The 27,520-nt window shown below is 38.9% G+C and overlaps 1 protein-coding gene across 1 annotated transcript in view; it reads left to right on the top strand.

Annotated features, from left to right (window-relative positions):
* The window catches only part of LOC102966445, a 46,723-nt gene extending 28,784 nt beyond the window's left edge, over positions 1-17,939 (top strand). Inside the window, exons 5-7 of the mRNA XM_042998320.1 lie at positions 1,436-1,539; positions 13,642-13,725; positions 17,688-17,939. Of these exons, the coding sequence (XP_042854254.1) occupies positions 1,436-1,539; positions 13,642-13,725; positions 17,688-17,887 (388 nt within the window). The 3' untranslated portion in view covers positions 17,888-17,939. The remainder of the gene's footprint in view (positions 1-1,435; positions 1,540-13,641; positions 13,726-17,687) is intronic.
* Positions 17,940-27,520: the final 9,581 nt, after the last annotated feature.

Below are 27,520 nucleotides of genomic sequence, written 5' to 3'. Positions count from 1 at the left end.
GGAGGGAGTTGTGGCAACTTGAATTTATAGCTGGCCAGTCAGAAGCACTGTTAGCCTGAACTTGTGATTGGTATCTGAAGTGGAGGGTAGTCTTGTGGGACTGAGCCCTTAACCTGTGGAATCTGATGTTATCTCTGGGTGGTGTCAGAATTGAGTTGAATTGCAGGACACCTAGTTGGTGTCAGAGGCTTGATTGGTGGAGTGGGAAAAAAACCTCACACACTGGAACTGGGGGCAGAACCCTTACCTATCTTTGTAGTGTTTTGTTGCAGATTTTCACATTATAAGGAAAATAGACCTCTACTGATATATGAATTGAAATATATTTTTTCCTAGTTTGTTGAATGGTCATTTTGGTTTTGGTGTTTGTTGTGTAGAACAATTTTATTCATATGTGATTTACCAATCTCTCCATTTTGCTATTTATATTTTATATCATGCTTATACTTTTCCTATTTTGAAATTGATTTTAAAAATTCCTGTGCAACATGGTGACCATAGTTAATAATACTGTATTGCATATTTGAAAGTTGTTGAGAGTAGATCTTGATCTCATCACATGCACACCAGAATTTTGTAAACATATGTGGTGATGGACATTGACTAGACATTGTGATCATTTTGCATTATATAAAAATACCAAATCATTATGTGGTACACCTGAAACCAATATAATATTTTATGTCAATTTTACTTCAATTAAAAAAAAAGAAAGAAATTCACAATAGTTTTGGTAGAAAAATACTTGAAATATATTTTATTATTATAAAAATTGAATTGAGGAGCTTCTCAATATTCCACTTAATGTGAATTTTGTCAATAAGTGTCAACTAAGAAAAAATTTTGTTTCTTCCAGTACTTCAGTTTTTATGTGAAAAGTTTTGGTCTGGGGCACCTGGGTGGCTCAGTCAGTTAAGCGTCTTACTTTTGACATCAGCTCAGGTCATGATGTCATGGTTCATGAGAGATTCAGCCCTGCGTTGGGCTCTGCACTGTAGAGTGGAGGCTGCTTAGGATTCTCTCTCCCCTCTCTCTCTACCCTCCCCCACGGCCTCTCAAAACAAAAAAAGTTAAAAAAAAAAAGTTTTCATCCATATAAAATCCTAGTCCTTCTAACTCCTGCCACCATCTTGAATCACTTCAGTGCTAATAACCTTTTCAACCTCCCAACCACCACGGTCCTTGCTATCTTCTCTCCAACAGCCACCTCTCTTCCCACCACTTAACCACCATATCCTGGAGCTTCTCATCCCCTGTGAGACCCTTCTCTTTTACTGAAAACTTAAACCTCTCCCATTCCACTCCCTCATCACAGTCCCTTACCCTTTTATGTTTCTTGCAGTCCTAATTTGACTACATATTCATAATAGTTTTCTCAAGACCTCTGACCCCTACTGCCTCCTTTTTTTCTCATATTGTCTGTCTCTCCTCCTAGGCAGGACCACATAATGACTTTCATGAGACCTAGGGATTTTTCCCTTGATGGGCCCCTTTCTCCATTAAAAAAAGGAAGAAAAATTACAATTGCACTTATAAAAGGTAAATATAACAGTTTCTTTGGCTTAAAAAGTTTATTTTTTCTTCTGATTCTGAAAGAAATTAAAATATTTTTGTGGACCTAGACCGTGTGCCTAAAGTATTAGTAGGCTCTTGCTTCCAGGCACTGATTTACTGCTTACCCACTTTCTCAGCACCACCTTCTGCTCTCTTGGCCCCTTGCTTTTCTGATTATCTGCACTGCTAAACCTCAAACCTGTATGAATCTTTTGCATGATGCTAGAGAAAAATCATAAAGGGGATTGATGCCATTACAGATTTAGGTCTATGACATGAATTGAGCCCTTGACAGTGTTTAATAATTTTTCTACATGACTCTGATCAATTATCTGTGTCATTTATATTAGTGCATATTAGCTATTTCAAATCATTTTGCATTCTACTCAACTAAGAGGAAATAAAGCTTGAACTCTCTTAACTCCCCATTGTTTTATGTTCTGATTAGCCTTGACTAGGCTTAAGATTTAGTGGCTTAAAACAATTCTTTTTCTCCAGTTGTTCTGTGGGTTGCTGGGTAGTTCTCATTTTGGGTGTCTCATGTGATTGCACCTTGACCAAAGATAGTCAGCCTGGTCTATAGACAGTTGAAGATTAGACTTGGCTGGATGCCCAAGATGTCTCTCCCACAAGGCTGGCAACCGTTGTTGGTTGTAAGCTAAGAGCTGGACTGGGGATATTGAGCAGAGCACCTATGTGGGACTAGCCTCCAGTGGCTCTGTATGCCTGCTCACAGCATGTTGTCTAGGTCTGAAAGGGAATGTCCCAAGATCAAGTATTCCCAAATGTGATCAGAAGTGCTAGAAGTCCCAGAATGTCAGTTCTACTGCATTCTGCTGGTCCAGCAAGTCATTAAACAAAGCCTAGATTCAAGGGTAAGACCATCTTTTGATGAGGGAGTGACACGGTTACATTATTAAAGGACATATGGAAAGAAAGTGTAATCTGCCCACATCTTCATACAAAATTAGTTACCTCTTTCCCCATTTTTATTTGCTTCATTCCCATCCCATTCTTTATATCTTTTCATGACTGATCTTTTAACATAACTTGTTCTTAGCCTTCCCACCTCTTCAGAGACCTCATTTTATCAGGTATCTTCCCTCTGTGTGTTCAGTCTTTCCCTCTACTGGTTGCTTTCTTATGAATATCCTCAATTCTCACTCTTAAGAATAATTAACTTTGGATCTATATTCTGCCACAGATAAATGTCTTATATATTTGTTTTAATATGTAAACACAATGTTTGAAAATTTGATCTATCCTTATTGATTTAATCTTTCTGACCTTTTATTCATTGCTCAATCTACTGGAAATTGGATATGGACTACCATCCCTACCACCATGTTGAAACTATTCTTTTTGTTACTAAAGACTTCCTAATTGCCTAATCTAACAGGCACTTTAAAATCTTTAAACTTTTGGTAGTGTTTGAAGATATTGATTACTCCCTTGTTCTTGAGACTATTCATGGGCTTTTATGAATACTTCCTTACTGATTTTCTTTTCTTTTCTTTTTTCTTTTCTTTTCTTTTCTTTTTTCTTTTCTCTTCTTTTCGAGAGAGAGAGCATGCACAAGTGAGGGAGAGGAGCAGAGGGATAGAGAATCTAAAGCAGGGTCCACACAAATGCAGGGCTCAATCCGACATCCCTGGGATCATGACCTGAGCCAAAATCAAAGGTCAGTTGCTCAACTGACTGAGCCACCCAGGCACCCCTCTACTGGTTATCTATATGACTTCTTGGAACAAGATAAGTGCTAAAGTCTTAGAGAATGAAAGTAATGAATAGGGTAGTATTGAGGCAGTGTTGTTGTTGTTGTTGTTGTTGTTGTTGTTGTTGTTTAAGCTGGAAACCACAGTCTGGAAGAAGAAAACAGCAATTCTCTTGTAGGTTTAGGACTTGTAGAAGGAAGCAGCCCTTACTGGAATTGACTGCAAGGGAAGGAATCTGGAGAAGGCTAAATTTCAGTTAAGACAAGAAGGTGAAAGAAACCTTAGATAAGAACCTACCTTGACATAACAATTATGGTGAAGTCATGTTAGTATGAGGAGAGAGCACTATAAATGCATCTGAAATAAAATTTGTTTCAAACTAGTAGTGGTAGTACAAACCATTTACCATGGTTTCCAAGTTACTATTCTAGAATAGATATGGTATAGTTAATGCATAATCAATTAATTATGGCTTGTCTAGAAAGACTACTAAAATTCCAGACGATAGTGCTTGATTATGTACTTATTCAAGAATTTTAATTAAGTGGAATTAATTCACTTAATGATGTAATGAACATAATGATCTTAAGAAGAACTTACAGTCTGACCTCCCCTAGCTGGAGAACAATTGTCCCAGAAGACTCGTTTTAGTACTGACTTATACTTGCTCGTATAATCAAGTAGTCAGTCAGATATACACCTCCTTGAATTTAATTTATATACCATTTTCTTCTTTATTTCCTATCTAAAATGGTCTAAAATGGTAAGAATTTAAAGAGCAGTTAGTTGTTAATTACAGTAAAATCATATTTCAAATTACCATGAATTTGCTTTGAAATGTGGGAAAAAGACTTTCAGTGTTGACCGTGATAGACTGAAATTCAAAAAGAATAAAAGCAAAAATGTACCATAATCGCTGCTGAAACAGAAGCTATTGATTTCTTCCCCATCGTCTTATCAAACAGACAGTGAAAGGAGAAAAATACAAGTTCAAAGGGACCAGCTACTCAGGTATTGGGCAGGAACTTCGAGTGCAAATTTCAGCCTCATTAAAAACATTTAAAGGAACCAACTTGTCTTCATGTAGGAATCATTATTCTCAGTTTGAGTTCATGCTCTGGAGTCTTTCACCTTTTCAGAAGGGTGCATTCTGTGCAATTCTAAGAAGTGCTTCTTTAATGGGAGGGATTTATGTTAAGTTAGTTCAGGAGAGGTAGACAATTGTGGAGCCTTTTTAATGGACTACAAAAGACTGTCAAGTAATTAAATAGATTTCTTTTCCTTTAGACTGTTCCATGGTTTTAAAAACACTCCACTGAGCATGTAAAATCAATTTCCATTACTGGCCTTGACCTTTGCAGTTTTATAAACATGTTTTTCCCTGGGTTTGGAATGTGGTTCAAAGGCAATAGTAGAAGACTGGAGGATAAGATAGGTCATTGTAATAAAAGTTACTGCTTTTACAATGAAAATCTTTTCACACAGGCATTCATTCAACTGTGTATATTATAAATATAAATATGTAAGTATCTGCTTCTCTGTGTTTATATTGTATATGCATATGTGCATTTATATTAGAGGCAGGATTTTTATTTTATTGCTCTGTAATTAAAAAAAAAAAATCTTTGTTTTCGCTGCTCGAGGTATTTTTCCCTTTCCCATTCCAAGAAAGTAGCCAAACCATTGTGTTCCTTTGCCCCAAGGGCTTTGGGTTGCTGAATGGAAAGCAGATGTTGCCAGAGGACAGCTTCATTCCTTTTTTTTTTTTTTTTGGTTTTGTTTTGAAAGACTAGATCCATTGTGGGGACCCATTCTCTTCTCTGGAAGAGAATAAAGATGAGGGCTTTATTGGGGGTGTGGTATTGGGGGTGGAAACAGAACTGGATATAGGTAAGCAAATCCTTGAGTTCAGCAGGAGGAAAGGGGTTTAGGTGGTTTCCAAAAAAGGTAGCACAGGTCCTACTTGTTAACTCCCAGTTGGGTGGATTGCTATAGGATGCTAGGGAAGAGGGGCTCTAGGAGCTATGGCCAGGAACTGAGATGACAGAGACCTTTGTTCAAGTTGTGAGTACAACTTCCTTCAGGGACAAATCATGTGACCTTGGACAGTGAAAATATCAGTGGGGATCAGTGGAGACCATAAGCCAGTATGTTGGAGTGCAGAAGACATCCTCACTCCCAACCTTTGTATCAACTGGAAATGTGATTGGAGGAGGTCAGTCCAGAAATGACTGAAATGGAATTTCCTGCCAGCTGATTGGTACTCTAAGCAGCTCAGTTGCATTTAAACAAAATAAAGAAATGTGCTGTCTTACACTCAGAATTATGGTGAAATTTTCACTGTCCTTTATTTTCCCCACACTTCTTTAAGATAGCAATTATTAAACTCACTTTGTAGAGTTGTTTTAGCATTAAATTAGATGACATGTACAAAGTGACTATATCAAATCGTCTATGTTCAATAAGTTTTCACCAGGAAATATTCATATGTGTACATACTGTTGCAAGAATAGAATCAGGTGCTAGGTTTTCAGAGAAGTACAAGACATACTTCTGGTTCCCAAGGATTTTATTATAATTAGAGATGCAGATTAAGTATATAGGACTATCTAGAAGTACTAGGTTTATATCTCTAAGCAAGAAATGCAGGCAGTTGAAACATGGGGAGGACCAGAGGAAAATTGAATGGAAGAGTTTGGAAGCAAGAATCATGACACAGAACAGAAAACCTACAGGAAACTTAGAAGAGAAGATGGCAACTTTAGGCATGAAGGGAATTTGAGTATGATGCCATCACTGGAAAATTTCACCAAGATATAAATAGTTATTCATACAATATTTGGACAGTAGGTTTAGATTTTTTTCCCTGTGCCTTTTTCCCCCTCAGTTTTTTAAAAATCAAAGCTATAGGTGCACAAAGCTTAAATAATAAAATAACAGGATAATACAAACCACCACCACCACCAACAAAAACAACTTTAGTCTCTCTCATCCATTTCTCTTTACCCAGAAGCAACCACGTTTAGCTCTTTTATTTTTATTGGGTATATGACCTTCCTTTTTGTAAATAATATTTTTATTCTTGATTTTTTTTATTTCAGTCATTATCTATTGATATTAATATATCCCATTTTGGAAGATGATGATTTTTTTTAGTCCTCATGCCTATACTTCACTCTGTCACATGCCTATTTTTTTTTTGCTCCCCACATTTCTTCTATAGTTATTTCATAATTTGGGTTGGAGAAAAATTATTGCATTATTATTATTATGATAAATGCTATTATTCACAGCTATGCCTTGTAGAATGTAATGATTAATACAAGTATGATTATTCCTCCCACTCACAGCTATGTTTTTCCTGGATTAAATAATTGTCCTGAAATTGTTTAAAATTAGTTTTCTATGTATTTCTAACTGCAACTATCTGCCAGTTGCTTAAATCTCTTCTTGGTATGTTCAGACACGTACGTTATTCTGGCTTTGCATATCCTTGAAGCACCCTAACCTGCCCTAATGTAGAAAGGCTATCTTCAGGGCCTCTCCACACCTATGACCATGGGATTGCTCTTGATCAGGATCTTGTAATTTCTTCTACCTCTCTCACCTGTAGAATTCCTGATTCCAGAGTCTTATGTCTTCCTTGTTTTTGGTCTACCCGCTGTGAAGCATAGCTTTTAAGTGATTATCTGACAGAGGGTACAGGTAATGTAAAATTTTTGATACACTGAGTATCTGAAAACATCCTTATTCTTCCTCATACTTAACTGACAGTTTGGCTGAATAGAGACATCTGTTGAGAAATATTTTTCCTCAGAATTTTTAAGGTGTTGGTCTTCTACTTCCAGTGTGCTGCTGAAAAATCCAAAGCTATTCATATTCTCCAACTTTTTAGGTGACCATCTATCCCCAGCCCCCCACCTGGAAGCTTGCCTTTGTCCCAGTGTTTTAAGATTTCACAATGACATGACTTTGGTGTGGTTTATTATCAGCCATTGCCTGGGTACTCTGGATTCTCTTTTAGTCTGCATACTTAGGTCATTCTGTTCTGGGAAATACACTTGAAATGTTTCATAAGTAACTTTCTCCCTTCATTTTCTCTGTGCTGTTTCTTGGGAACTCCTTTCATCTAATGTTGACCTTGTGAATTTGTCCTCTAATTTTCTCATTTTTTTTTCTCCTCTTTTCCATTCTTTATCTTTTTTGGCTCTGCTTTCTGAAGGATTTCTCCAGTTTTTATCTTCTGACACTTTTATTGAGTTTTTCATTTATGCCATTGTTATTTTTTAAATTTCTAATATCATATGTTTATTTACTGATTTTTTTTAAAACAGGCTATACTTGTTTCATTGAAACAGAGTCTTCTCTTACCTCCATGAAGCTGTTAGTAATAAAAAGTTTTCTTCTCTTATATTGTCTGATTCTTCCAGTTTGCTTATACTGTAACTGTATTCTCTGTTTTTTGTATTAAAGATGTCTTAAGTATCTGGTGATCCTTTGCCTTTGCACATATTTAAGAGTGTGGCACACTTAGAGTGTGATCGCAGATTGCTGGCTTTGTTGTAGGGAGATCTGTCTGGAAGAGTGCTATCTAATATAACTGTATTCAATGATGCACATGTTCTATATGTACACTGTCCAATATCATAGCCACTATGTATCAATCACTAGTGCCACTGAGGAACTGATGCTTAAATTTTACTTAATTTAATTAATCAAAGTTTTAGTGTAAATCATTACAAGTGACTAGTAGCTACTATATTGGACAATATAGGCCTATGGTTTCTCTTTGAATTTTTTCCTTAATGAATTCAGTTGGATTCATTAGAGAGAGAACTTTTTTTTTTTAAGTTTATTTATTTTGAGAGAGAGACAGAGAGAGAGTCAGGAAGGGGCAGGGAGAGAGGGAGAGAGAGAGAAACTCAAGCAGGTTCCAACTGTCAGCACAGAACCTGATGTGGGGCTCAAACTCATGAACCGTGAGACCATGACCTGAGCTGAAATCAAGAGTCAGCCCCTAACCAACTAAGCCACCCAGGTGCCCCTAGACAAAGATCTTTGAATGTTTTTCTGGAAGGTTAGGCTTTGATTGCTACCATTCTGAGAGCCACATAGAGATGGAGGACTGGGGGCAGGGATGATTTTCATTCCCAATATGCCAACAGCCACCTATTCTTAATTTTGTGCTTAGTATTGCAGCACCCCCCAACTCTCCCAGAGTTCTCTGGCTTAGCTTTTCTAGAAGATAAACTTATAGGCTTTTGTTGTGGGTAAATAGGGGATTTGAGGCTCTAACTGTGTCTTCTTCTTGGTTCTACCTTCAGCGCTATTTCCAGAGCTGTCCAGTGCCATCAGTTCCCAAAACTTGTTTGTAATCAATGCTTCTCAGCTTTCCCCCTCCCCCCCCCCCCCACTTTTTGATATTATGTTTTTCCTCATACTTTGTCCTTATGATTTGATGTTTTGGAAAAATAATATTTATCATGTTTTAGTGGGATTTCAGAAAAGTATAAAAAACAAATGTGCATGTTCAGTCATCATCTTTACTCCACAGTTAAGTTGTTTCATATGTGGGTTGTCTTTGCCCATTCAGGCTGCTATAACAAAAGTACTGTAGACTGACTTAAACAACCAACATTTATTTCTTGTGGTTTTGGAAGCTGAGAAGTCCAAGATCAAGGTGCTGGCAGATTTGGTGAGAACACTAATCCCATTGATGAGAGGCTCCACCTCATGACCTAATCACCTCTGAAACGCCCTACCTCCTAATATCATCACTTTGACGGTTAGGATTTCGGCATATGAATTTGGGGAAAAGGATTATCTACAATGTCATCCAACTATTGTTAATTTAGAAATCATACCTCCCAGAATAATTTCAAATTTGTAAAATGTTTTTGCATAAAAAAAAATAAACTCCATCAGCTGACTTCTATAAGCATTTTAAACATCTACTGAGACTGAATCAGGATAATTGAATAGGTCTCCCATAACAGGAGAGACTTTGATCAGGTTCAAATATTAGGTAGATTTTTATCTCTAAGAAAAAAATTGGCTAAAACTATACCATCTATTCAAATATATGTAATTAACTTTTTGAATTAATTAAACAGGCCCCCCTGTAACAGGAAAGACTTTGTAAAGACTCAAATACAAGACAGTTCCTTCTATTTCTTTGGGATAATTTTTGAGAAAGCATCATTTATATTCAAGTTAATATTGTATTTAGGCAAATCTATATAAAATATAAAGCATGGGTGTAACCTAGTCAGCACTAGTGTGTTTTCTTTCCTTGTCTCCCAATGAGCAGAGGTCAATAATGATGGTTAGATTTTTGTGGGGGTGCATATTCAGATTACCATGATTTGCAGAAAATAAAGTAATATTTTTTGTTCATCCATATTTATGGAATTGGGCATAAGCCCAACATATATTTAAAAATTTTTTAATGTTTTTTAATTTTATTTTTGAGAGAGAGAGTGAGACAGAGCATGAGCAGGGGAGGGCCAGAGAGAGGGAGACACAGAATCCGAAGCAGGCTCCAGGCTCCGAGCTGTCAGCACAGAGCCCAATGCGGGGCTGGAAACCATGAACCGTGAGAACGACCTGAGCTGAAGTCGGATGCCCAACCGACTGAGCCACCCAGGCGCCCCAAATATTTAAAAGAATATATGACAAGTGAGGTCAGTAGAGTCATGGGCAGAGTAAACCATTTAACTTTATAAAGTAATGTGGGTTTTTTTTTTTTTTATGTTTATTTTTGAGAGAGAGAGAGAGAGAGAGAGACAGAGCGTGAATAGGGAAGGGTCAGAGAGAGGGAGACACAGAACTGGAAGCAGGCTCCATGAGCACAGAGCCCAACACGGGACTCGAACTTACAGATTGCGAGATCATGACCTGAGCCCAAGTCGGATACTTAACTGACTGAGCCAGCCAGGAGCCCCTAAAATGATATGTTTTAAACTTATTTCAGTTTGGACCTTATAAGGAGTTGGATGATTTATTTCTGCTCCTCATTTTCTAACTCTAAGATGACTTTCCTTGCAAAATAAAGATGGTCATTCATCTCCTATCCACTACAGGTAAGGCCAGTCAGGCTCCATGCTTAGAACTTTCAAAGTGCTCCGGTCTTCTCCAAGATTGTGACCTTGGGGCATAAGCCACCAGAGCTGGCTGGTTTTGCTAACATGACCTTTGGATGCTAAAATGAACCCCTTTTCAGTAGATTGCTCTTCTGATTTTGTTAAATCTGGAATTTGACTTCTGTGTAAATCTTAGTGGTCAAGAAATCACACTTGTGCTTGTTTTTCTGTTTAGTGCTTAAAGCCAGCACCCCACCCACGTTGTTCTGCCTTTTCCATAAACTCTTACTCTGCCTCAAATCCGTACCTCACAGTTAAATATCTAATTCTACAGTGTGTGGTTGGTACTTTGCTTCAGATAGTCCTTACTCCCCATCTGCTGCTCTCCCCTTGGCATCTAACTAAATTGTGATGGTTCAGAAGACAGGAGTCATGCTTGATATGTCTTTGTAACCTCCACAGTGCCACATATGTGGAGGCATTCAGATTATGCTTTATTTTACCATGATACAGAACTGTGATGTGTGCCACCACTTATCTTGTACATCCTCTGTTCTGAATGCCGTGGAGGCGCTTTACATATTATTTTGCATCCTACATAGATCCTGCAAGGGTACTGATATTCTTATCTAATTTCTCAGTTGAATCTGACACTCAGAGGAAGCAAGTAACTTACAAATAGTTAGTAGGCATCAGAGTCAAGATTTGGACTCAGATTGAACCCAGGACTTGAATCCATGTTCTTTCTACTACTGTATATCCACTTGCCTCATTCTCAGATTTCACATAGAATCCAAATAAGCGTATTATAGCAGCCTTACTTAGCTTTCAGCTAGATTTTATTTTGGGCTACTAACATAGATGAAATCCAAGTCCTAGCTGATGACTTCCAATGTTAGCTCTGCTCTTTTGAGAATTAGGTGACCAACTTTCTGAGCAAAAGTACTTGTCTTGGGGTGCCTGGGTGGCTCAGTTGGTTAAGCGTTCTACTCTTGATTTTGGTTCAGGTCATGATCTCATGATTTGTGAGATCGAGCCACTCATCGGGCTCTGGGCTAACAGCAAAGGGCCTGCTTGGGATTCTCTCTCTACCTTATCTTTCTGCTCCTCCCCCATGCACTCACCCTCTCTCTCTCTTTCTCTCTCTCTCTCTGTCTGTCTGTCTCAAAATAAATAAATAAACTTAAAAAACAAAAGTACTTGTCTCTTTAGGGCTACTGGAAGCTGGTGAGAGAGCCCAGGAGTGTCAAGATATTATCAGTGAACAGTCTGGTTTTAAAACCCAGGACTTCCCCTGAGTCCAACAATGGCCGGACTATGTAGTGATGTAGGGTCTAACTTGTCCCTTCATTTCCTTCTCTGCATTTCATTACTCCCACATTTTTAAAACAACACTTCCTCTATGATATAATAATGGGCAAGCACTCTGAGTTTTCAAGTGACAAGTGAGTGCCAGGAATATTTTATTTGTCTTGGAAAGATATAAATTCCTAGGTCTATACAGATTCCAGTGGCTTTCAGAGAGACAGAGCATGCTGCTGTCCTTAAGAAAGGCCACCAATGGGAGTGATTTCTGGTGATGCAATGCTGATATTTTAGTACCATTCTGGAGAGGGAAGAGGTGGGGTTTCTCTGGAGCCAGATGAACTCACAATTAGTTCTCACCCAGGCTGCTTAAGCAATTATGATGAAACCAAATCACATTACTTTTTTCTTCTACTCCTGATAAAAGCCTCAACTCTGTTCCTTCTGCCCCATAGGGCACTTGGCTGGCCATTATTCCTAACACTATAGACGCTATTCTTTGCTTCTGTTTCCAAGCTACAACTGTCACAGTGTAAAATAAGAAGTGTGGGGGGAATAATGCACACCTCTCGGTCTCACTACTTCAGAGGCACCTAGCAACCCGGTCTCCAGGCAAGCAGCACGAATCTCCCGGGTAGTTTACTGCCCACTCACAGCAGAGGCGGCGTGCTCTCTGCAAATAGCCTACGTCTTTGCCATTGCCAACTTGGTGGTGGGGTGGTAGTGTCATTTGGTATCCTTAGGGATATTTGGTTCTTGTTCTGGGAAGACTAGGACAAAGCAATGACAATTTCCCCAAAGCTGTTTATGGAATCAGAAATGAGGTCAAGCAGTTCTGTACTTGGGGTTGCATAGTCTAAAATCAAAAGCAATCATTTTTAATCTTTGTATTTTTGGTCTTTGACACATTTCTGTCACGAATTTTCCAAAATGTTCATGACATTCTTCTAAAGGAGGAAAAGAGTGTTTCCCAGTTGTATCTATGCAATGAACAACCCTCCTGGCCATCTTGTCCACCTATCAACACACCAATAAAACATTCCCATAGTTTTTACCAAATCTACTTCCTCCCTGCAAAATGTTAATTGGGCTGAAGACAACCCTGCACTGGTTTACCAACCAGCCACATGAATTTTCCATTTCAGGCTCATGTACCACAGGACCTTATGTACGGATGTTGAGCTTCTAATTTGCTTTCTTTACCTCAGGGAACTGTTAAAGGTTCTTTGCTTCTTTACTACTTGTATTTCATCTGCATTTTAACCCTCCCCTAGAGTGAAAGCCCTGGAGAATGGAAGTTACCTCTCTTTTGGAGGGAAACCAGTCTTTTCCTGTGGTGACTGATTAAAGAATGGAAGGACATGCAGAGCCTGATCTAGGAAAGAAACAGTGCTGCTGCATAGAGGGCTGATCCCAAGATATCAGGAAGGGAATAGGTTTAACCTTCAAGTCATTCCCTCTCTCACTCACCAAACAGTTATGGAATTCCTACCATGTTTTAGGCCCTCTGCTAGGAGCAAGGGAGACAAATACAAATAAAAAATCTAACTGACAAACTCATAGTCTGCGGGATATTTTAGTGAAAACAACAGGAACAATGCCAGGCTCACTGTATACAAGCACGTTTAAAGTGCTTTGGGAGCTCAGATGGGATGGGAAGGCTCTCTAGGGAGGCAGGAGGGGAGAGGGAGTGAGATTTATATAATTTGATTTTTAATAATAGCTCTGTTAAACATTGTCTCACGACATTACTGAAAAATTCACACTTGGCTCCTATGAGCTGTTGAGAACCTGCTCCAGCCACACCTTAGGATGAAGGTGAAATTGGGAAGTGTAGGTATATCTTGTAGCTGCCAACTATGAAGTTTGGGCTCTCCATAAGTCAGGATAACTTGAAATTTTAATGTTTTTGTTTCTCTTGTTTTATGTATTTTTATTTTCTCCCACCAGAGAAGGTGATTAACTTTAGTTTTTCCTTATTTCAGAGGCTTTTCTATTGCTCGGCCAAAACTCTTTCTCTAAAGAGCTAGACTTGACAATAGGACCACCTGGATACGGCCAAGGAGAAGGTTAGTAATGATCATTGTAGACTAAGACCAGAGGGCCATTCTTGAATGTATTTTGTGAGATCCTTGTGAATTTCAAAAGATTCTTGGTGGAAAGAATAAGCCTAATAAAAAGACTGAAATTGGGAGTGGGTGGCTGGGGGGGATGGGTTAAATGGGTGACCGGCATTAAGGAGGGCACTTTTTGAGATGAGCACTGGGTGTCATATGTAAGAGATGAATCAGTGGGTTCTCCTGAAGCTAAGACTACACTGTACGTTAACTAACTTGAATCTAAATAAAAATAAAACAAATAAACAGAAGACTGAAATTGACTTTCTCCCCAACTAAGTAGCAGAGAGTTCAGCATAATTTAACCATTTTAGAGAAGTTAAGAGAAATGATGTTTCTTACACTCCAGTGTTGTGGAATAAAACTGATGCCTGTTCCAGCTACAGGTCATACATGCTTTTTTTAACCAAAAATGTGACCTGATTGTATTTAAAATTTAGAAGGATAATTGTCACCCACATAGAGAAGGAATTGGAAGGAATTTTTCTCACTCTAAAATGAGACTAGTTAGGTGTGAGCATCTACCATGTTAAGGAGAACAATCAGGGTAGTCTGTGTGAATAAAGAGGAGAGGACAGGCTCCATAATATGTCAGAGGATAAATGACAAAGGGTGGAATACAAGTTATAGGATTTAAAATGTGAGTTGCTCTGACTTAGAGGCAAATGCAACCCAGTGCCTCTGTTGGTTACCCCTGCCTTTTGCATGCCTGGCACAGTGCCTCATACTTATCAGGTACTTAATGAACACATGTTGAATGGATGAAAGAGTAAATAAATCCAATGCACAAACAAATATGCATGTTTTTACTACATTAAAAATGACTCTGGTCAAGAGAATGTTAAGACAAGCCACAGACTGAGAGAAAATCTTTACAAAAGATATATCTGAAAAAGGATTGTTACCTGAAATAATACAGAGATGTTTTAAAACTCAACAACAAGGTGCCTGGGTGGCTCAGTTGGTTAATCATCTGACTCTTGGTTTCAGCTCAGGTCATGATCTCACAGTTTCATGAATTGGAGCCCCACATGGGGCTCTGTGCTGGCAGTTTGGAGCCTGCTTGGGATTTTCTCTCTCTCTCTCTCTTTCTTTCTCCCTCTCCCTTTCTCTCTGCCCCTCCCCCACTTGTGTTGTCTCTGTCTCTCTCAAAATAAATAAATAAACTTAAAAAACACAAACCCAACAATAAGAAATGAACAACCTGATTTTAAAAATTGGCAAAAGACCTGAAAAGATGTCTTACCAAAGAAGATATACAAATAGCAAATAAGCCTATGTCATTAAGGAAATGTAAATTAAAACAATAATGAGGGGTGCCTGGGTGGCTCAGTCAGTTAAGCATCTGACTCTTAATTTCAGCTCAGGTCTTGATCTCATGGTTTGTGATATGGAGCCCTACACCAGGATCTGTGCTGACAGTGCAGAGCCTGCTTGGGATTCTCTCTCTCCCTTTCTGCCACACCCCCCCCCCCCACTCGCATGCATTCTCTCTCTCTCTCTCTTAAAAAATAAATAAATAAATTTAAAACAAATGAAGAGAAAACATAAAACAATAATGAGCTACAACTATACACTTATTTAGAATGGCCAAAATCCAGGACACCCAGAACACATGCTGACGATAGTATGGAGCAACAGGAACTCTCATTCATGGCTGGTGGGAATACAAGATAGTACAGCCACTTTGGAAGACAGTTTGGTGGTTTCTTATAAAGCTAATCATACTCTTACCATATGATTCAGCAATGGCATTCCTTAATACTTACCCGGAGGGGTTGAATATTTATGTTTGTACAAAAACCTGCACGTGAGGGGCGCCTAGGTGGCCCAGTGGGTTAAGTGTCCGACTTCGGCTCAAGTCATGATCTTGCGATTCATGAATTTGAGTCCTGAGCGGGGCTCTGTGCTGACAGCTTGGAGCCTGGAGCCTGCTTAGGATTCTGTGTCTCCCTCTCTTGCTGCCCCTCTCCTGCTAGTACTCTGTCTGTCTCTCTCTTTCTCTCTCAAAAGTAAATAAAACATTAAAAAGAAAATCTGCACACGAATGTGCAGCTTTATTCATAATTGCCAAAACTTGGAAGCAATCAAGACGTCCTTTCATAAGTGAATGGATGAACAAACAGTGTTACATCCAGCCAATGGAATGTTATTCAACAGTAAAATGAAATGAACTATCCAGCTATGAAGAGACATGGAGGAACTGTAAATGCATACTAGTAAGTGAAAGAAGTTAATCTGCAAAGGCTACATACTGTGTGCTTTCTTCTATATGACATTCTGGAAAAGGCAAACTATGGAGACAATAAAAAGATCACTGGTTGCCAGGGAATAAAGGAAAGGAAGAATGAAGGGTAGAACACAGAGCATTTTCAGGTCATTGAAACTATTCTGTATGATACTGAAATGGTGGATATATGTTATTATGCATTTGGTCAAAATCCATACAATATATACGGCACCAAGAGTGAACCCTAATGTAAATTATTCACTTTAGGTGATAGTGATGTGTCAATATAGTTCACCAGTTGTAACAAATGGGCCACTCTGGTGGGGGATGTTGACAGTGGGAGAGGCTGTGTGTGTATATGAGAGGATAATGAGAAATCTCAGTACCTTCCACTCACTTTTGCTGTGAACCTAAAACTGGTCTAAGAAATAAAATCTGTTTACAAGTAAAAAAAAAAAGAGTCTGGGAGCTAGCATGAGGATCCATGACTTAGTACCTGAATGATGGTTATGAAAACAAAAGCATTCCTACGTTGCCTGAAGATGATATTCTGACCAGTAGACTACACTTACGTAGAGATCAATGAGCCCGTCAATGAAGACAAATGACAGTGTAGCGGGAGGAAATTCAGATATACAGGATTATTTTGAGGTTTGTGTTGAACAACAGAGTATGAGAATTTGAACCACCTTCACCCAGTTTTTTGTTGCATGAATGTCAGGTAATTTTGAACTTTATCAGAAGTCTCCAGCAGTTACAGGGAATGCCAGCTCTGTGTTTCCAACCCACCACTTTTTTATCTGGCAATTGTAGCAAGAAGCACATTTCAGACCACGGTATTCTAAGCAAGCAACAGACAGAAAACAATCATACAGCCTGGGTATGTTTGGAATATTATCAGTCTCAACCCTTGACACGATGACCAGCCTCTTCATGCAAGGCTGTCTCCAAGATGAAGACAGGCATGGTCTGCTGGAGGGAGGGTCAGGCCTTTTGGTCAGATCAGATGACAAGATCATCCACTGATGACAGAGGTGCAGGGCCATACCAGCTGTCCCCCTGGTATGAAGTACTGGCCAGGGTAGGTACTTACATATACGTTGTTCCTGCAAAGGTAGAGATACCCAACGCCTAACGATCACATAACTTAAACTCCACTAATTTTGCCAATTAGAAATTCTAACATGCTCAGTAGTAAAGCTTCTGAAAGTGATTTTGACAAAAATACCTTTGAATGCCACCTGGCAAATTCTTAGGATTTTAACTCTGTTTGGTCACTTCACATGCTAATTGACCACGAGGGCACAGGTAGATTAGAATTAAATTGTGCATACAGAGTTTCCAATGTTTACATACTGTGGTAAAGCAAATTACAACAGACAATAAAACCAAAAGAAATATCAAGAAAAATATTTTTTAAAAGCTCCAACATCAAAGTGAAACTGTACTTATGTTTTGCACTGTACTGGTAACTACGAGATCTAATTGTACATGTTCTCAATTATTGTGTTGGAGACAGTGAGTGTATATGGGGCTTTATAACATTTAAACAAAAACAGTTTAAAGCAATTTACTACCTTGGTTGATGTAGCATCACGGCTCCTTTATGAGATTCCCCATTAACAAAGCCCTTTATGTAAGGCTTTATTTGATGGATTTTTTTTTTTTTTTTTTTGGTAACAAGAAGAGCCACCAGTACTATGGCTGAGCAGAAAAATATCCCAGAGAGGTTGTCATAGGAACTGTACCAGAGGAGCAGCTATACACATGATAGAATGTACTATCCAAAGAAGAGAGGAAGGAACTGATCTTGAATCTACTCTTACCATCAGTTTTAGGGAACAAATCTTTCATGAATCTCCTCATGGAAATTGTCCTCAGTGACAGCAGGGGTAGGTGAGATACTACAAGGCTATGGGGCTGATGATATGTGTACCTCGAAGGATTTTTGTAGGAGATTAAAATAGATAAAATATGTTAAATATCTACTATATGTAGTCCTTGAAAAACAGTAATAAATAACAGTAATCTTTACTGTCTCATGTAATCCTTACTAGAGCCTTCTGAGGAAGACACAGTCATTATTCAAATTTTCCAGATGAAAAAATGAAGCACAGAAAAGTTGAATTGTTCAAGGTCACATGGTAAATGGTAGAGCTGAAACTCAAATACAAGGTTGTGTGACCCTAGGGCACTTGCCCTTAGCTTCTTTGCTGGGCTAAACTAGTGAGCAATCAATGACTGGTAATAGTTATAAAAATGATTCTTTGGTGGTGGAATAGTAGTGGGAGTTTTAATTGCCATGAGATACATATGGCAGAATGTCACTGCATTTATTGATTTTGTTTTTCCCTTGAGCTTATTTTTCTTAAGCCACACAGAAATGTGGTCCTACAGGATCACAATCACTTTGTCCCATTCCCCTCCTTACTCCCCAATGCGGATCTTCAGGTTGCCCCAGCCAATTGGTGTTCTCCTATAGAGCTCTAAAAAACTAAGAATCTGGGGCACTGGGTAGTTCAGTTGATTAAGTGTCTCACTCTTGATTTAGGCTTAGGTAATAATTTCATGATTCATGAGATGAGCCCCATGTCAGGCTCAATGCTGACAGTGCAGTGCTTGGAATTCTTTCTCTCTCTCTCTCTTTCTCTGTCTGTCTTTCTGTCTGTCTTTCTGCCCTTCCCCTTCTCATTTGTGTGGGCTGTCTCTCAAAATAAATAAATAAACATTTTTTTAAAATTCTATATAAAAAAAGTAAGAATCTTCTCTCTCCCTCCCTTCCTCTCTCCCCCCTCTCCCTTTCTCTTCCTCTGCCCCCACTTCCACCACTCCCCCTCCCCCAATCCCCAGACCATCCCTGAAGGAGGAATTCATAGCTGGAGAATTCATAGCTGGAGCTTCCTCACTATACCTTCCCCAAAGTTTTGAGACCTTATGTTATGTAGGCTGAATTACATCCCCTCCAAAGTTCCTATGTTGAAATCTGTTAAAGAGAAAATTATTCATGACCCTTGTTAAGAAACAGTAAGGCAATGTTTATTCAGGGAGACTATCACAATAGGTATAGGAACCAGGACAATAGGGTTTTGTAGTAGGGGAGAGAGACTGAGCTCAACTTCAAATACAAAGAAAAATGGCAATTTGTAGCTAAGAAGTGGGGTTGGGGGTTGATGGTCAGAAAGTTACCGAGAGGAAATACTATAGGTAAGAGAGGATTCTGTGTAAACCAGCCTGACGAGATTCTTGTTGAAGGCAGGCCAGGGTGGTCAGATATCATCTGGGGGAAGGTAGATGGTGAGGAACCCGATCTGATATTGAGGGTGATCAGATATTGAAGATGAGGGTTTCTTGTTAAACTGACTTAGCAAGATTCTTGCTAGAAATATTCTACAAGGAAGGACATAGTAGCCCAAGGTCAGGCCTAGTGAAAAAGAGAGCTCAGAAGAGCCTGACCAAAGTTTGGTCAAGGAGAGAATCTTTGTCAAATCCTAACCTCTCAGTACCTAAGAATGTGACAGTATTTGTAGATAAGACCCTTAAAGAGGTGACTAAGGTAAAATGAAGTCATTTGTGGTGTACTTATTGAGGAGGTTAGAGCACAGACACACACAGAAAGGGAGGACCATGTGAAGATACCAGAGGAAGACAGCCATCCACAAACCAAGGAGAAAAGCCTTCAGAAGAAACCAATCGTACCAATGCCTTGATCTTAGACTTCTAGCCTCCAGAACTATGAGGAAATAACTTGCTGTTGTTAAGCCGCCTGTCAGTGGTACTTTGCTATGGCTGCCTTAGTAAACTAACACACCCAGCCGTGATCTGAGCATCAAAACTTTACTCAGATCTGTGCCACCTGTTCCTCCTGGCATCCCCACTCTGGGCATTCTGTGGCTGTGTTGGTTTCATTGTGGTTAAGCACCAGGTATGGAATGTGAACCTCTGTGTAAGATGGCCCAGGTTTACTTTGGAAATGGCTCTGTGAAGACTAAGTCCAGGAAAATTAACCAAGGTGCGTGCTTTCCTTTGTGTTATTGTTCCTGCATCCCACTTATCCAGGGTGGGCCTTCCTCAGAGTAAACACAACACTCTGTTCATCTCTAGATGAGAGTTCCTACAGGACTGCCCCGCCATTAACCTTTTTATATGTCTCTTTACCACCTTCACCCCACCCCCAGTTAATTTCTGAATTCACAGGCACTGAAATTATGCCTATGAATTACATTTCTGTACTTCCTACGATTCCTGGTTCAAAGAAGGCACTAATTTATGTTTGGATTTTTTGAATGGAGATTATACATATATATGTATAATAATAATTCTTTCTTTACCTCTGATGAAGGGATTTTTGTAATACAAATTCAAATGAAAAAAATTTAAAAAAATTTTTTTTAATGTTTATTTACTTTTGAGACAGAGAGACACAGAGAGCAAGCGAGGGAGGGGCAGAGAGAGAGGGAGACATATAATCTGAAACAGGCTCCAGGCTCTGAACTGGCAGCACAGAACCCAATGTGGGGCTTGAACCCACGAACCATGAGATCGTGACCTGAGCCGAAGTCAGACGCTCAACCGACTGAGCCACCCAGGCACCCCCTAAAAAATTTAAAGAACTCTGAACATGTGATGCTGTAAGAGTCAATATCATAAACAAAAGTGGTTATTTTTATTTTTTAAAAAATATTTTTATTTAAAAAAATTTTTAAACTTTATTTATTTTGAGAGATAGTGCAAGTGGGGGAGGGGCAGAGAGAGAGAGGGAGAAAGAGAGAATCCCAAGCAGACTGCACTGCCAGCACAGAGTCGATGCAGGGCTCGAACCCATGAACTGTGAGATCATGACCTGAACCAAAGTCTGATGCCCAACTGACTGAGCCACCCAGGCACCCCAGGTTATTATTTATTTATTTTAAGATTTTATTTTTAAGCAATCTCTACACTCAACGTGGCGCTTGAACCCACAAACCCAAGATCAAGAGTCACATGCCCAACTGACTGAGCCAGCCAGGCATTCCAGGGTTTATTTTCATTTTTAGTGTTCCAATAAGATTCTGAAATGCCTAAGCCCCTTCTTACAAGGGAGGATTCAGGTATAATGGAGGTTGAGTTTTCTGGGAAAAATGGTCTGACCTGAAGGAATCTTACTGCCTACTCTACTCTCAAGATATACCCAGCACTCCACAGAGGGGGTTACGCATCACTGGGGACATGGGAAGAGAAAGGAGATTGCAGAGGAAAAGGATCCCCAGGCTCCCACTCAAGAAAGACTCTGTAAAGACAGTCAGGAGGCTCATTGGAAAATCAGCATTTCACCTGCGGACATCTTTTGGACTTCTTGTGTGTCTGGACTTGTTGCTAGTAGGACTCTTTTTGGCAATGAACTGTGCCTCCTTCTCAGACTTTTGTCAAAAGAAAGGAGGATATATTTGATTATGAACTGCATGTAGCTGATCATGTTGAACCATGGAAACAGTGCTCGTCAACCCTGACCAATGGGAGATGCTTGCTCTCTCTTGGTGGTGGTGGTGGGGTGGGGGTTGGTTGGAAACAAGATTCAGTCTTCCATAATACAGCCCTTCACCTGGCTCTTCCAGAGACACAATCCAAGGAAGACCAACTTCTCCTGAAAGTGTTAGTGAAAAGCTGGGTTGTGAGCATGTTATTTTTAGACAATAGTAGGTGATGGACAAAGCAAGACATGTAAACAGAACATGTGTTTTTGTACACTTGGGTCATAGTCCTTCAGGAGTTTACTGTTGGTAAGACAACTGCCAATACTCCACAGATTTGTGTCAGGAACACCAAAGAAACAGAATCATTTGTGAAGAAGAACAGTCCTCCATTGGACTTTGTATATTACCAAAAAAGAGCACAAGTGAAGGTCAAATCTGCCCTCCAAGTTCCTAATTATAATTCAGAGAGCCATGTGGGAAAGAGAATGGAGAGAAAGTAAAAAACTAAAAAAGTCTGCCTGGAGTTTGGGAATACTGAATGGAGACGAAGATATTTCTGTCTTTGATGTCAAACATTCACATAGTCATTTTTTTTCCCTAAAGGCACTTAATTTTGTGGGATTGAATTCTTCTTTCTGATGCCTAGGAAAATATAAATGCCATCAACTGTTTGATCTCATCTGGGTAGTTTGAAGGCTGTTTGTTTGTGGGTAGGAAAGTTAACACCACAAAAAGCACTAAAACCCTACAACATGCCAGCTTTGAATGATTCACAGCAAACAGTCACAATGCAGGTCAGATGGTGCATTTCTGATGTTTAAAAAAAAAAAAAAAAGATTACTTAAAAGTGTATCCAGAAAGCACAAGACATTTGTACTGTTTGTCATCCACTGAAAGCTAAACACGATTAGGACTTGATTATTTTAAGTTACAGTTTGAAAAACCAAAACCAATGATTTCTGAAAACAACAAAAAATATGCTAATTTAAATAGTTTTGAAAATAGGCACAAAGGAGGGAAAAGGGCCTTTCACCTGATTTATAAGGAAAATCCGTTGAAGAAAATTAGCTTCTACAGGAATAGGATTGATAATGTGACATTTACTCACTTTGATCTAAATTTAACATCTACTCACATTTTCAATGTTCCAGTGCCCTTCTAGTTACTATAGTGATCATACCTTGCAACTTAACATTTAATTCCTAGGAAACAAACAACAGTCATGGATACCAGAGTGAGCATAGGTAAATAGCTGTTTTATTAAATACTATCTGGACTTTCCTAATTGAAAATCATCTCTCTCTCCCTGAGCCCCCTGCTTTTTAAGCATGTTTTAGTTTTGCTACATCTAATGAGGAGATTGAATACCTCTAAGTATAAGTTGTACAAGAAGAATCAAGAAGCATGCATGTTTAGGCACTAATTTTGAATGTAAGGACCTTGACATGATGGCATAGCATTGCTGGGGAAACAAAAAATAAGGGTTCTAAAATAAGTGCTTTTCTGCCGGAGCTGACCTAGAAAGTCACTCTTGATGTTTGATGAAGCAGTGTATAAAAAAATACCCTCAATAGTTGGAGCATCTGTTCTGTCTAGTGATGTGCCATATCCAATGTTTATTCTTTTTCTAATATAGACAGATCCATGATGTGGGAGGTTTTTTTTTTTTTTTTTTTTTCACAAAAGCAACTTGCATTAGAAACTTCCAGATAAATGCAGAAGAATCTCCTAACCACTGAAAAGACAAACAGTAAGTACTTCATTATATATATATATATATATATATATGTATACTCTATACTTTTAAAACATCATGTCAAAAGTCCTATTTGAGCTCTCCCACAAAAAGAGTGTCCAAAGATTCATACCTCAGTAGCACAGAGATATTCTGGCATTTACAGTTCTAGGTATTGACCCTGTGATGCAGTCTTAATATGTTAGAGATAGCAATAAGTCAATTGAAATGCAGGGTTCTGAACCAAGAACACACACTTTTTTTTAAAGTAATCTCCACCCACAATATGGGGCTCAAACTCAGGACCCCAAGATTGAGTCACATGCTCTACAGACCGAGCCAGCCAGGTTCCCCAAGAACTTACTTATTTATTTATTTATTTATTTATTTATTTATTTATTTATTTATAGTTTATTTATTTTGAGAGAGAGAGCATGATGAGGGGAGGGGAAGAGAGGGAGAGAGAGAGAATCCCAAGCACACTCTGCACTGTCATCATGGAGCCCAATGGGGGGGCTTGAACTCACAAACCGTGAGATCATGACCTGAGCTGAAATCAAGAGTCAGTCACTCGACTGACTCAGCCACCCGAGCACCCCAAGAATCCACACTTTTATTTTATTTTATTTATTTTTAATTTTTTTAATGTTTATTTATTATTGAGAGACAGAGAGAGAGCATGAGCATGGGAGGGGCAGAGAGAGGAGAAGACACAGAATCTGAATGAGGCTCCAGGCTCTGAGCTGTTAGCACAGAGCCCGATGTGGGGCTCAAACTCACAAACTGAGCAAGATCATGACCTGAGCCGAAGTCAGACGCTTAACCGACTGAGCCACCCAGGTGCCCCGCACCCACACTTTTAAATCTAGCTTTTCCATTGCCACACAGTAAGCAAAGGCAAACATAAAAAGATCAATAAAACAGACCAAAAATATGCTAGAAAAGTGGAGGGTGATAAAAAGAGAAGGGGGAATATTAAGAAATCACAGCATTCCGATACATTCAGAAACCTAATAGTAATACTGATTGTAACAGGTTATTAATCTCTTCTTATGTGCCCAGTCCTAAGATAGGAATCTTAACTTCCTTAACTTGTATTTAGTCCTCATGATAGCTATATGAGACTGTCATTATTAGTATCTCCATTTTACAGATGATGAAGTAAAGCTGAAGCGTTAGAGTAACTTGCTCAAGGGTTTCCAGTTAAACTAGTAAGTGGTAGGACTTCTACATATTTAAAAAAGTGACAACAAAAAGCCCAAGCAGTCCAGAGGAGGAGGCATTATGGGTAGTTGGTCTCACCAGCGCCAAAATACAATGTAGGGGATCCTTGGGGATTGCACTGTAGCCTAAACCATTGAATTCATAGTCAAGAGGCCAAAACAGGTACCCAAAGCCCCCCTGGAAACGGGAGAAACTAGAAATTGGGATGTAGATTTGACTTTCATAAGGCCTTTTTTTTTTCTACGTAGCGAAAGTTTCATGTGCCCTTTAATAAAAATATTTACACTTCTGTATATAGCCACATCATCAAACTGGAAAGTGGAGTAGGTAGAAATTCTTTAGAACACCTGATATGCAAGAACATGATAGTTGTAGACTTTATGTTTTTGTTTTTTTTTTCTTCCTGTAAAGTGATCTATGGACCAAAATCGGTGGTAGATTTATTTCTGTTCTTCGGAGCTCAGGGTGGGTGTCAAACAGTGATAATCATATTTCATTACAGCCCAGCATAATTTTAGCAGTTCATTCTTCAGGTACCAGCATGTATTATTGATTATTTTTCCATAGGAATCAATCACAGACGAAATGTAAGATAGAGTAGTTTCTTGTAAAATGACTTACATAAAATTTAATGGGTTCATACCAAACTGGTATGACTGGTAGAAAAGAACAGTAACTGCAATGTACCACAAGAGGGCGCACTGGTACTTTTAAATATCAGTAACTGCAGGTAAAGTGAGTGTAATTGAGGACAGGTGCAAAGGTGCAGATTTCAGTTACAAGCCAGTTGCTCTTTTGCAATCATTCAAAATATCAAATCCACAAGATTTTTAAGGTAATTTTTGTAGGATTTTAAAACAGTAATGAGGTTTTTAAAGCACATTTTTTTTTTCATAGAAAGAAGTGAGGCTTTTTTTTTTTTCCTAAAAATGTATTTTCCTGGGTTAATGTTTTATTAGATATATACTTTGTACAATCACTAGTTATCAAGACAGCTTGGAGAAAATTAAAAGAAAATTGTTTCTTTCTCTTATCAGCCATACAAGTTACAAGTTGGTGAAACTGGGGTTCATTTTAGCAGATGGAGGAAAGGTTAATTGGAGACAATTACAATGAATTAATAGAGATTCACATAGTCTTCTCCATACTCCTTACTCTCACACAAGTAATGAGTTGATTCATTATATATTAAAGAATGGCTTATTGGCAAAACTGTTCATCATTTTTAGGTCCTAAGAGTAACTCTTTAATAACCAGTGACATCTGAAGATGGAAGTAAAAAAAGAATATATGTTGTACCCTAAATATGGGTTAAAAATGAATAAAAACAGGCAAACAACAAAATTCTTATAGCGTATGTGGTTTGAGGTGATCTTGGAAGTGTATATTTCTTGTTTCTGTATCAGAGGAAAATTTATAAATATTTTAAGTTGGAAATGTTCCTTTAGTTCAGGGATTGGCAGACTTTTTCTATAAAAGGCCAGATAGCAAATACTTCTGGCTTTGCAGGCTTATGGTCTTTGTCTACTTAGAGCTACTCAGTTTTGCTAATGTAGTATGAAAGCAGCCATAGACAGGCAAATGAATGGGGCTGGTTGTGTTCCAATAAAATATTATTTACAAAAAACAGATGCCAGGCTAGATTTGGCCCCAGGATCATAGTTTACAGAACCTTGCTCAACCTGCGGGCCCCTTAACACAAAAGTGCTGAAGGAGAAGGAGAAATTGCTTTGGAGATCTGGATATAGGGGCACACAAAGAGCTTCTTACTGGAGAGATAAGGATATAAAAAGATTCACCTAAGGTCCCAAGAGATGCTCAACAGAGTCCGTGGCAAAAAGCCAGAAAAACAGCTGTTTTAGGAAGAAGTGTATTGTAGAAAATTGGTTGAAACATATGTGTAGCCCTGTAGCCCCATGTCTAAAATAAGTGAAGCCCCGAAGGTGCACTTAATCAAAAATGTCTGGGAGGTAGGGAGTTTGCCATGAGCATCAGCAGCCCTGGCTTTGTGAGCCACCAAGAAGGAAGGAAAATCTTGGACCGTGCAGGGAACCATAGAGTTTTGCAGCAAGACAACTGTGGGAGATAAATTATCCCCAGGAAAACACTTCTATTTTTTTAACATAAGGAAGCACCCTTAAGTCCCAACTCAAGGATATTTTCTGAAGGACTGCTGGAACTTTAAATATTTAAAAAATATATTCCATGGTTCTTAGAAAGAGCAGATACATTTCCTAAGAGTGAGATGCATTATACTTTGATTTGGGAGATGACCTAAAATTTCCATGAAATCAATTAATTAATTGCTGGGGAAAAAAACCACTTCGGAGACTTAGATAGTGCCGTGGTTCCCAAATCTGGCCGCAGAAAAATGTCAAGGAGATTTTTAAAAAAACAATTTCTCAGGTCTCATTCCAGACCTATTGGATTTGATTTCCTGTAGCCTGTGGTCCAGGCACTCTGACAGTGCTGCCCAAGTGGGTCCTGAGAATGGCCAGGCTAGCACAAGACCAGAGACTGGCATTTGGAAGCCACTAGGATAAAGGACAAACCACAGGTTTGAAGTTTGGCCATCCAAAGTTCCCATTCAGGCTCTGCTTTAGATTAGTCATTTGACCTTGAGCTAGTGATGGAAAATTTCCGAGCTTCAGTCACAATACCTGTAATGTGGAGCCTATGTTTGCCGCTATGGGAAGGATTGAAAATCTGATGTGGCTGTCAGTCGAGATGCTTCTGGCTCTTTTAGATGCTTCTGGCTCTTTTACATCCTCTCTGCACTCTCTTCATGGAGATAATATACTTGGATTCACTCCACTCACCAGTGCACAGGATTTTACTAAAAGTGAGGGCATTTTTAAGAAGATATGTAAGCTTAGTTTTGTGTCATTAGAAGCATTTCTTCTTCTAGGTTCAGGTCATGCCATCCCTCCTCTTAACCACCAAACAGGGAGAAGACAAAGAAGCAAGATGTCAAGGCCTCAAATGCCCTATCAAGTCCTAGCTTGTGCTTTCTTTGTAACTTGGTTGAAGGCAGTTCCAAACTCATGGCTGGTAACTTGGCTTCGGATTCCAAATTCCTGTTGTAGCCGAGCTTTGTTCTTACATGCA

This window comes from Panthera tigris, chromosome C2, assembly GCF_018350195.1.
Source record: "Panthera tigris isolate Pti1 chromosome C2, P.tigris_Pti1_mat1.1, whole genome shotgun sequence".
NCBI classification, from domain to species: domain Eukaryota; kingdom Metazoa; phylum Chordata; class Mammalia; order Carnivora; family Felidae; genus Panthera; species Panthera tigris.
This window is presented reverse-complemented; position numbering and strand designations above follow the sequence as displayed.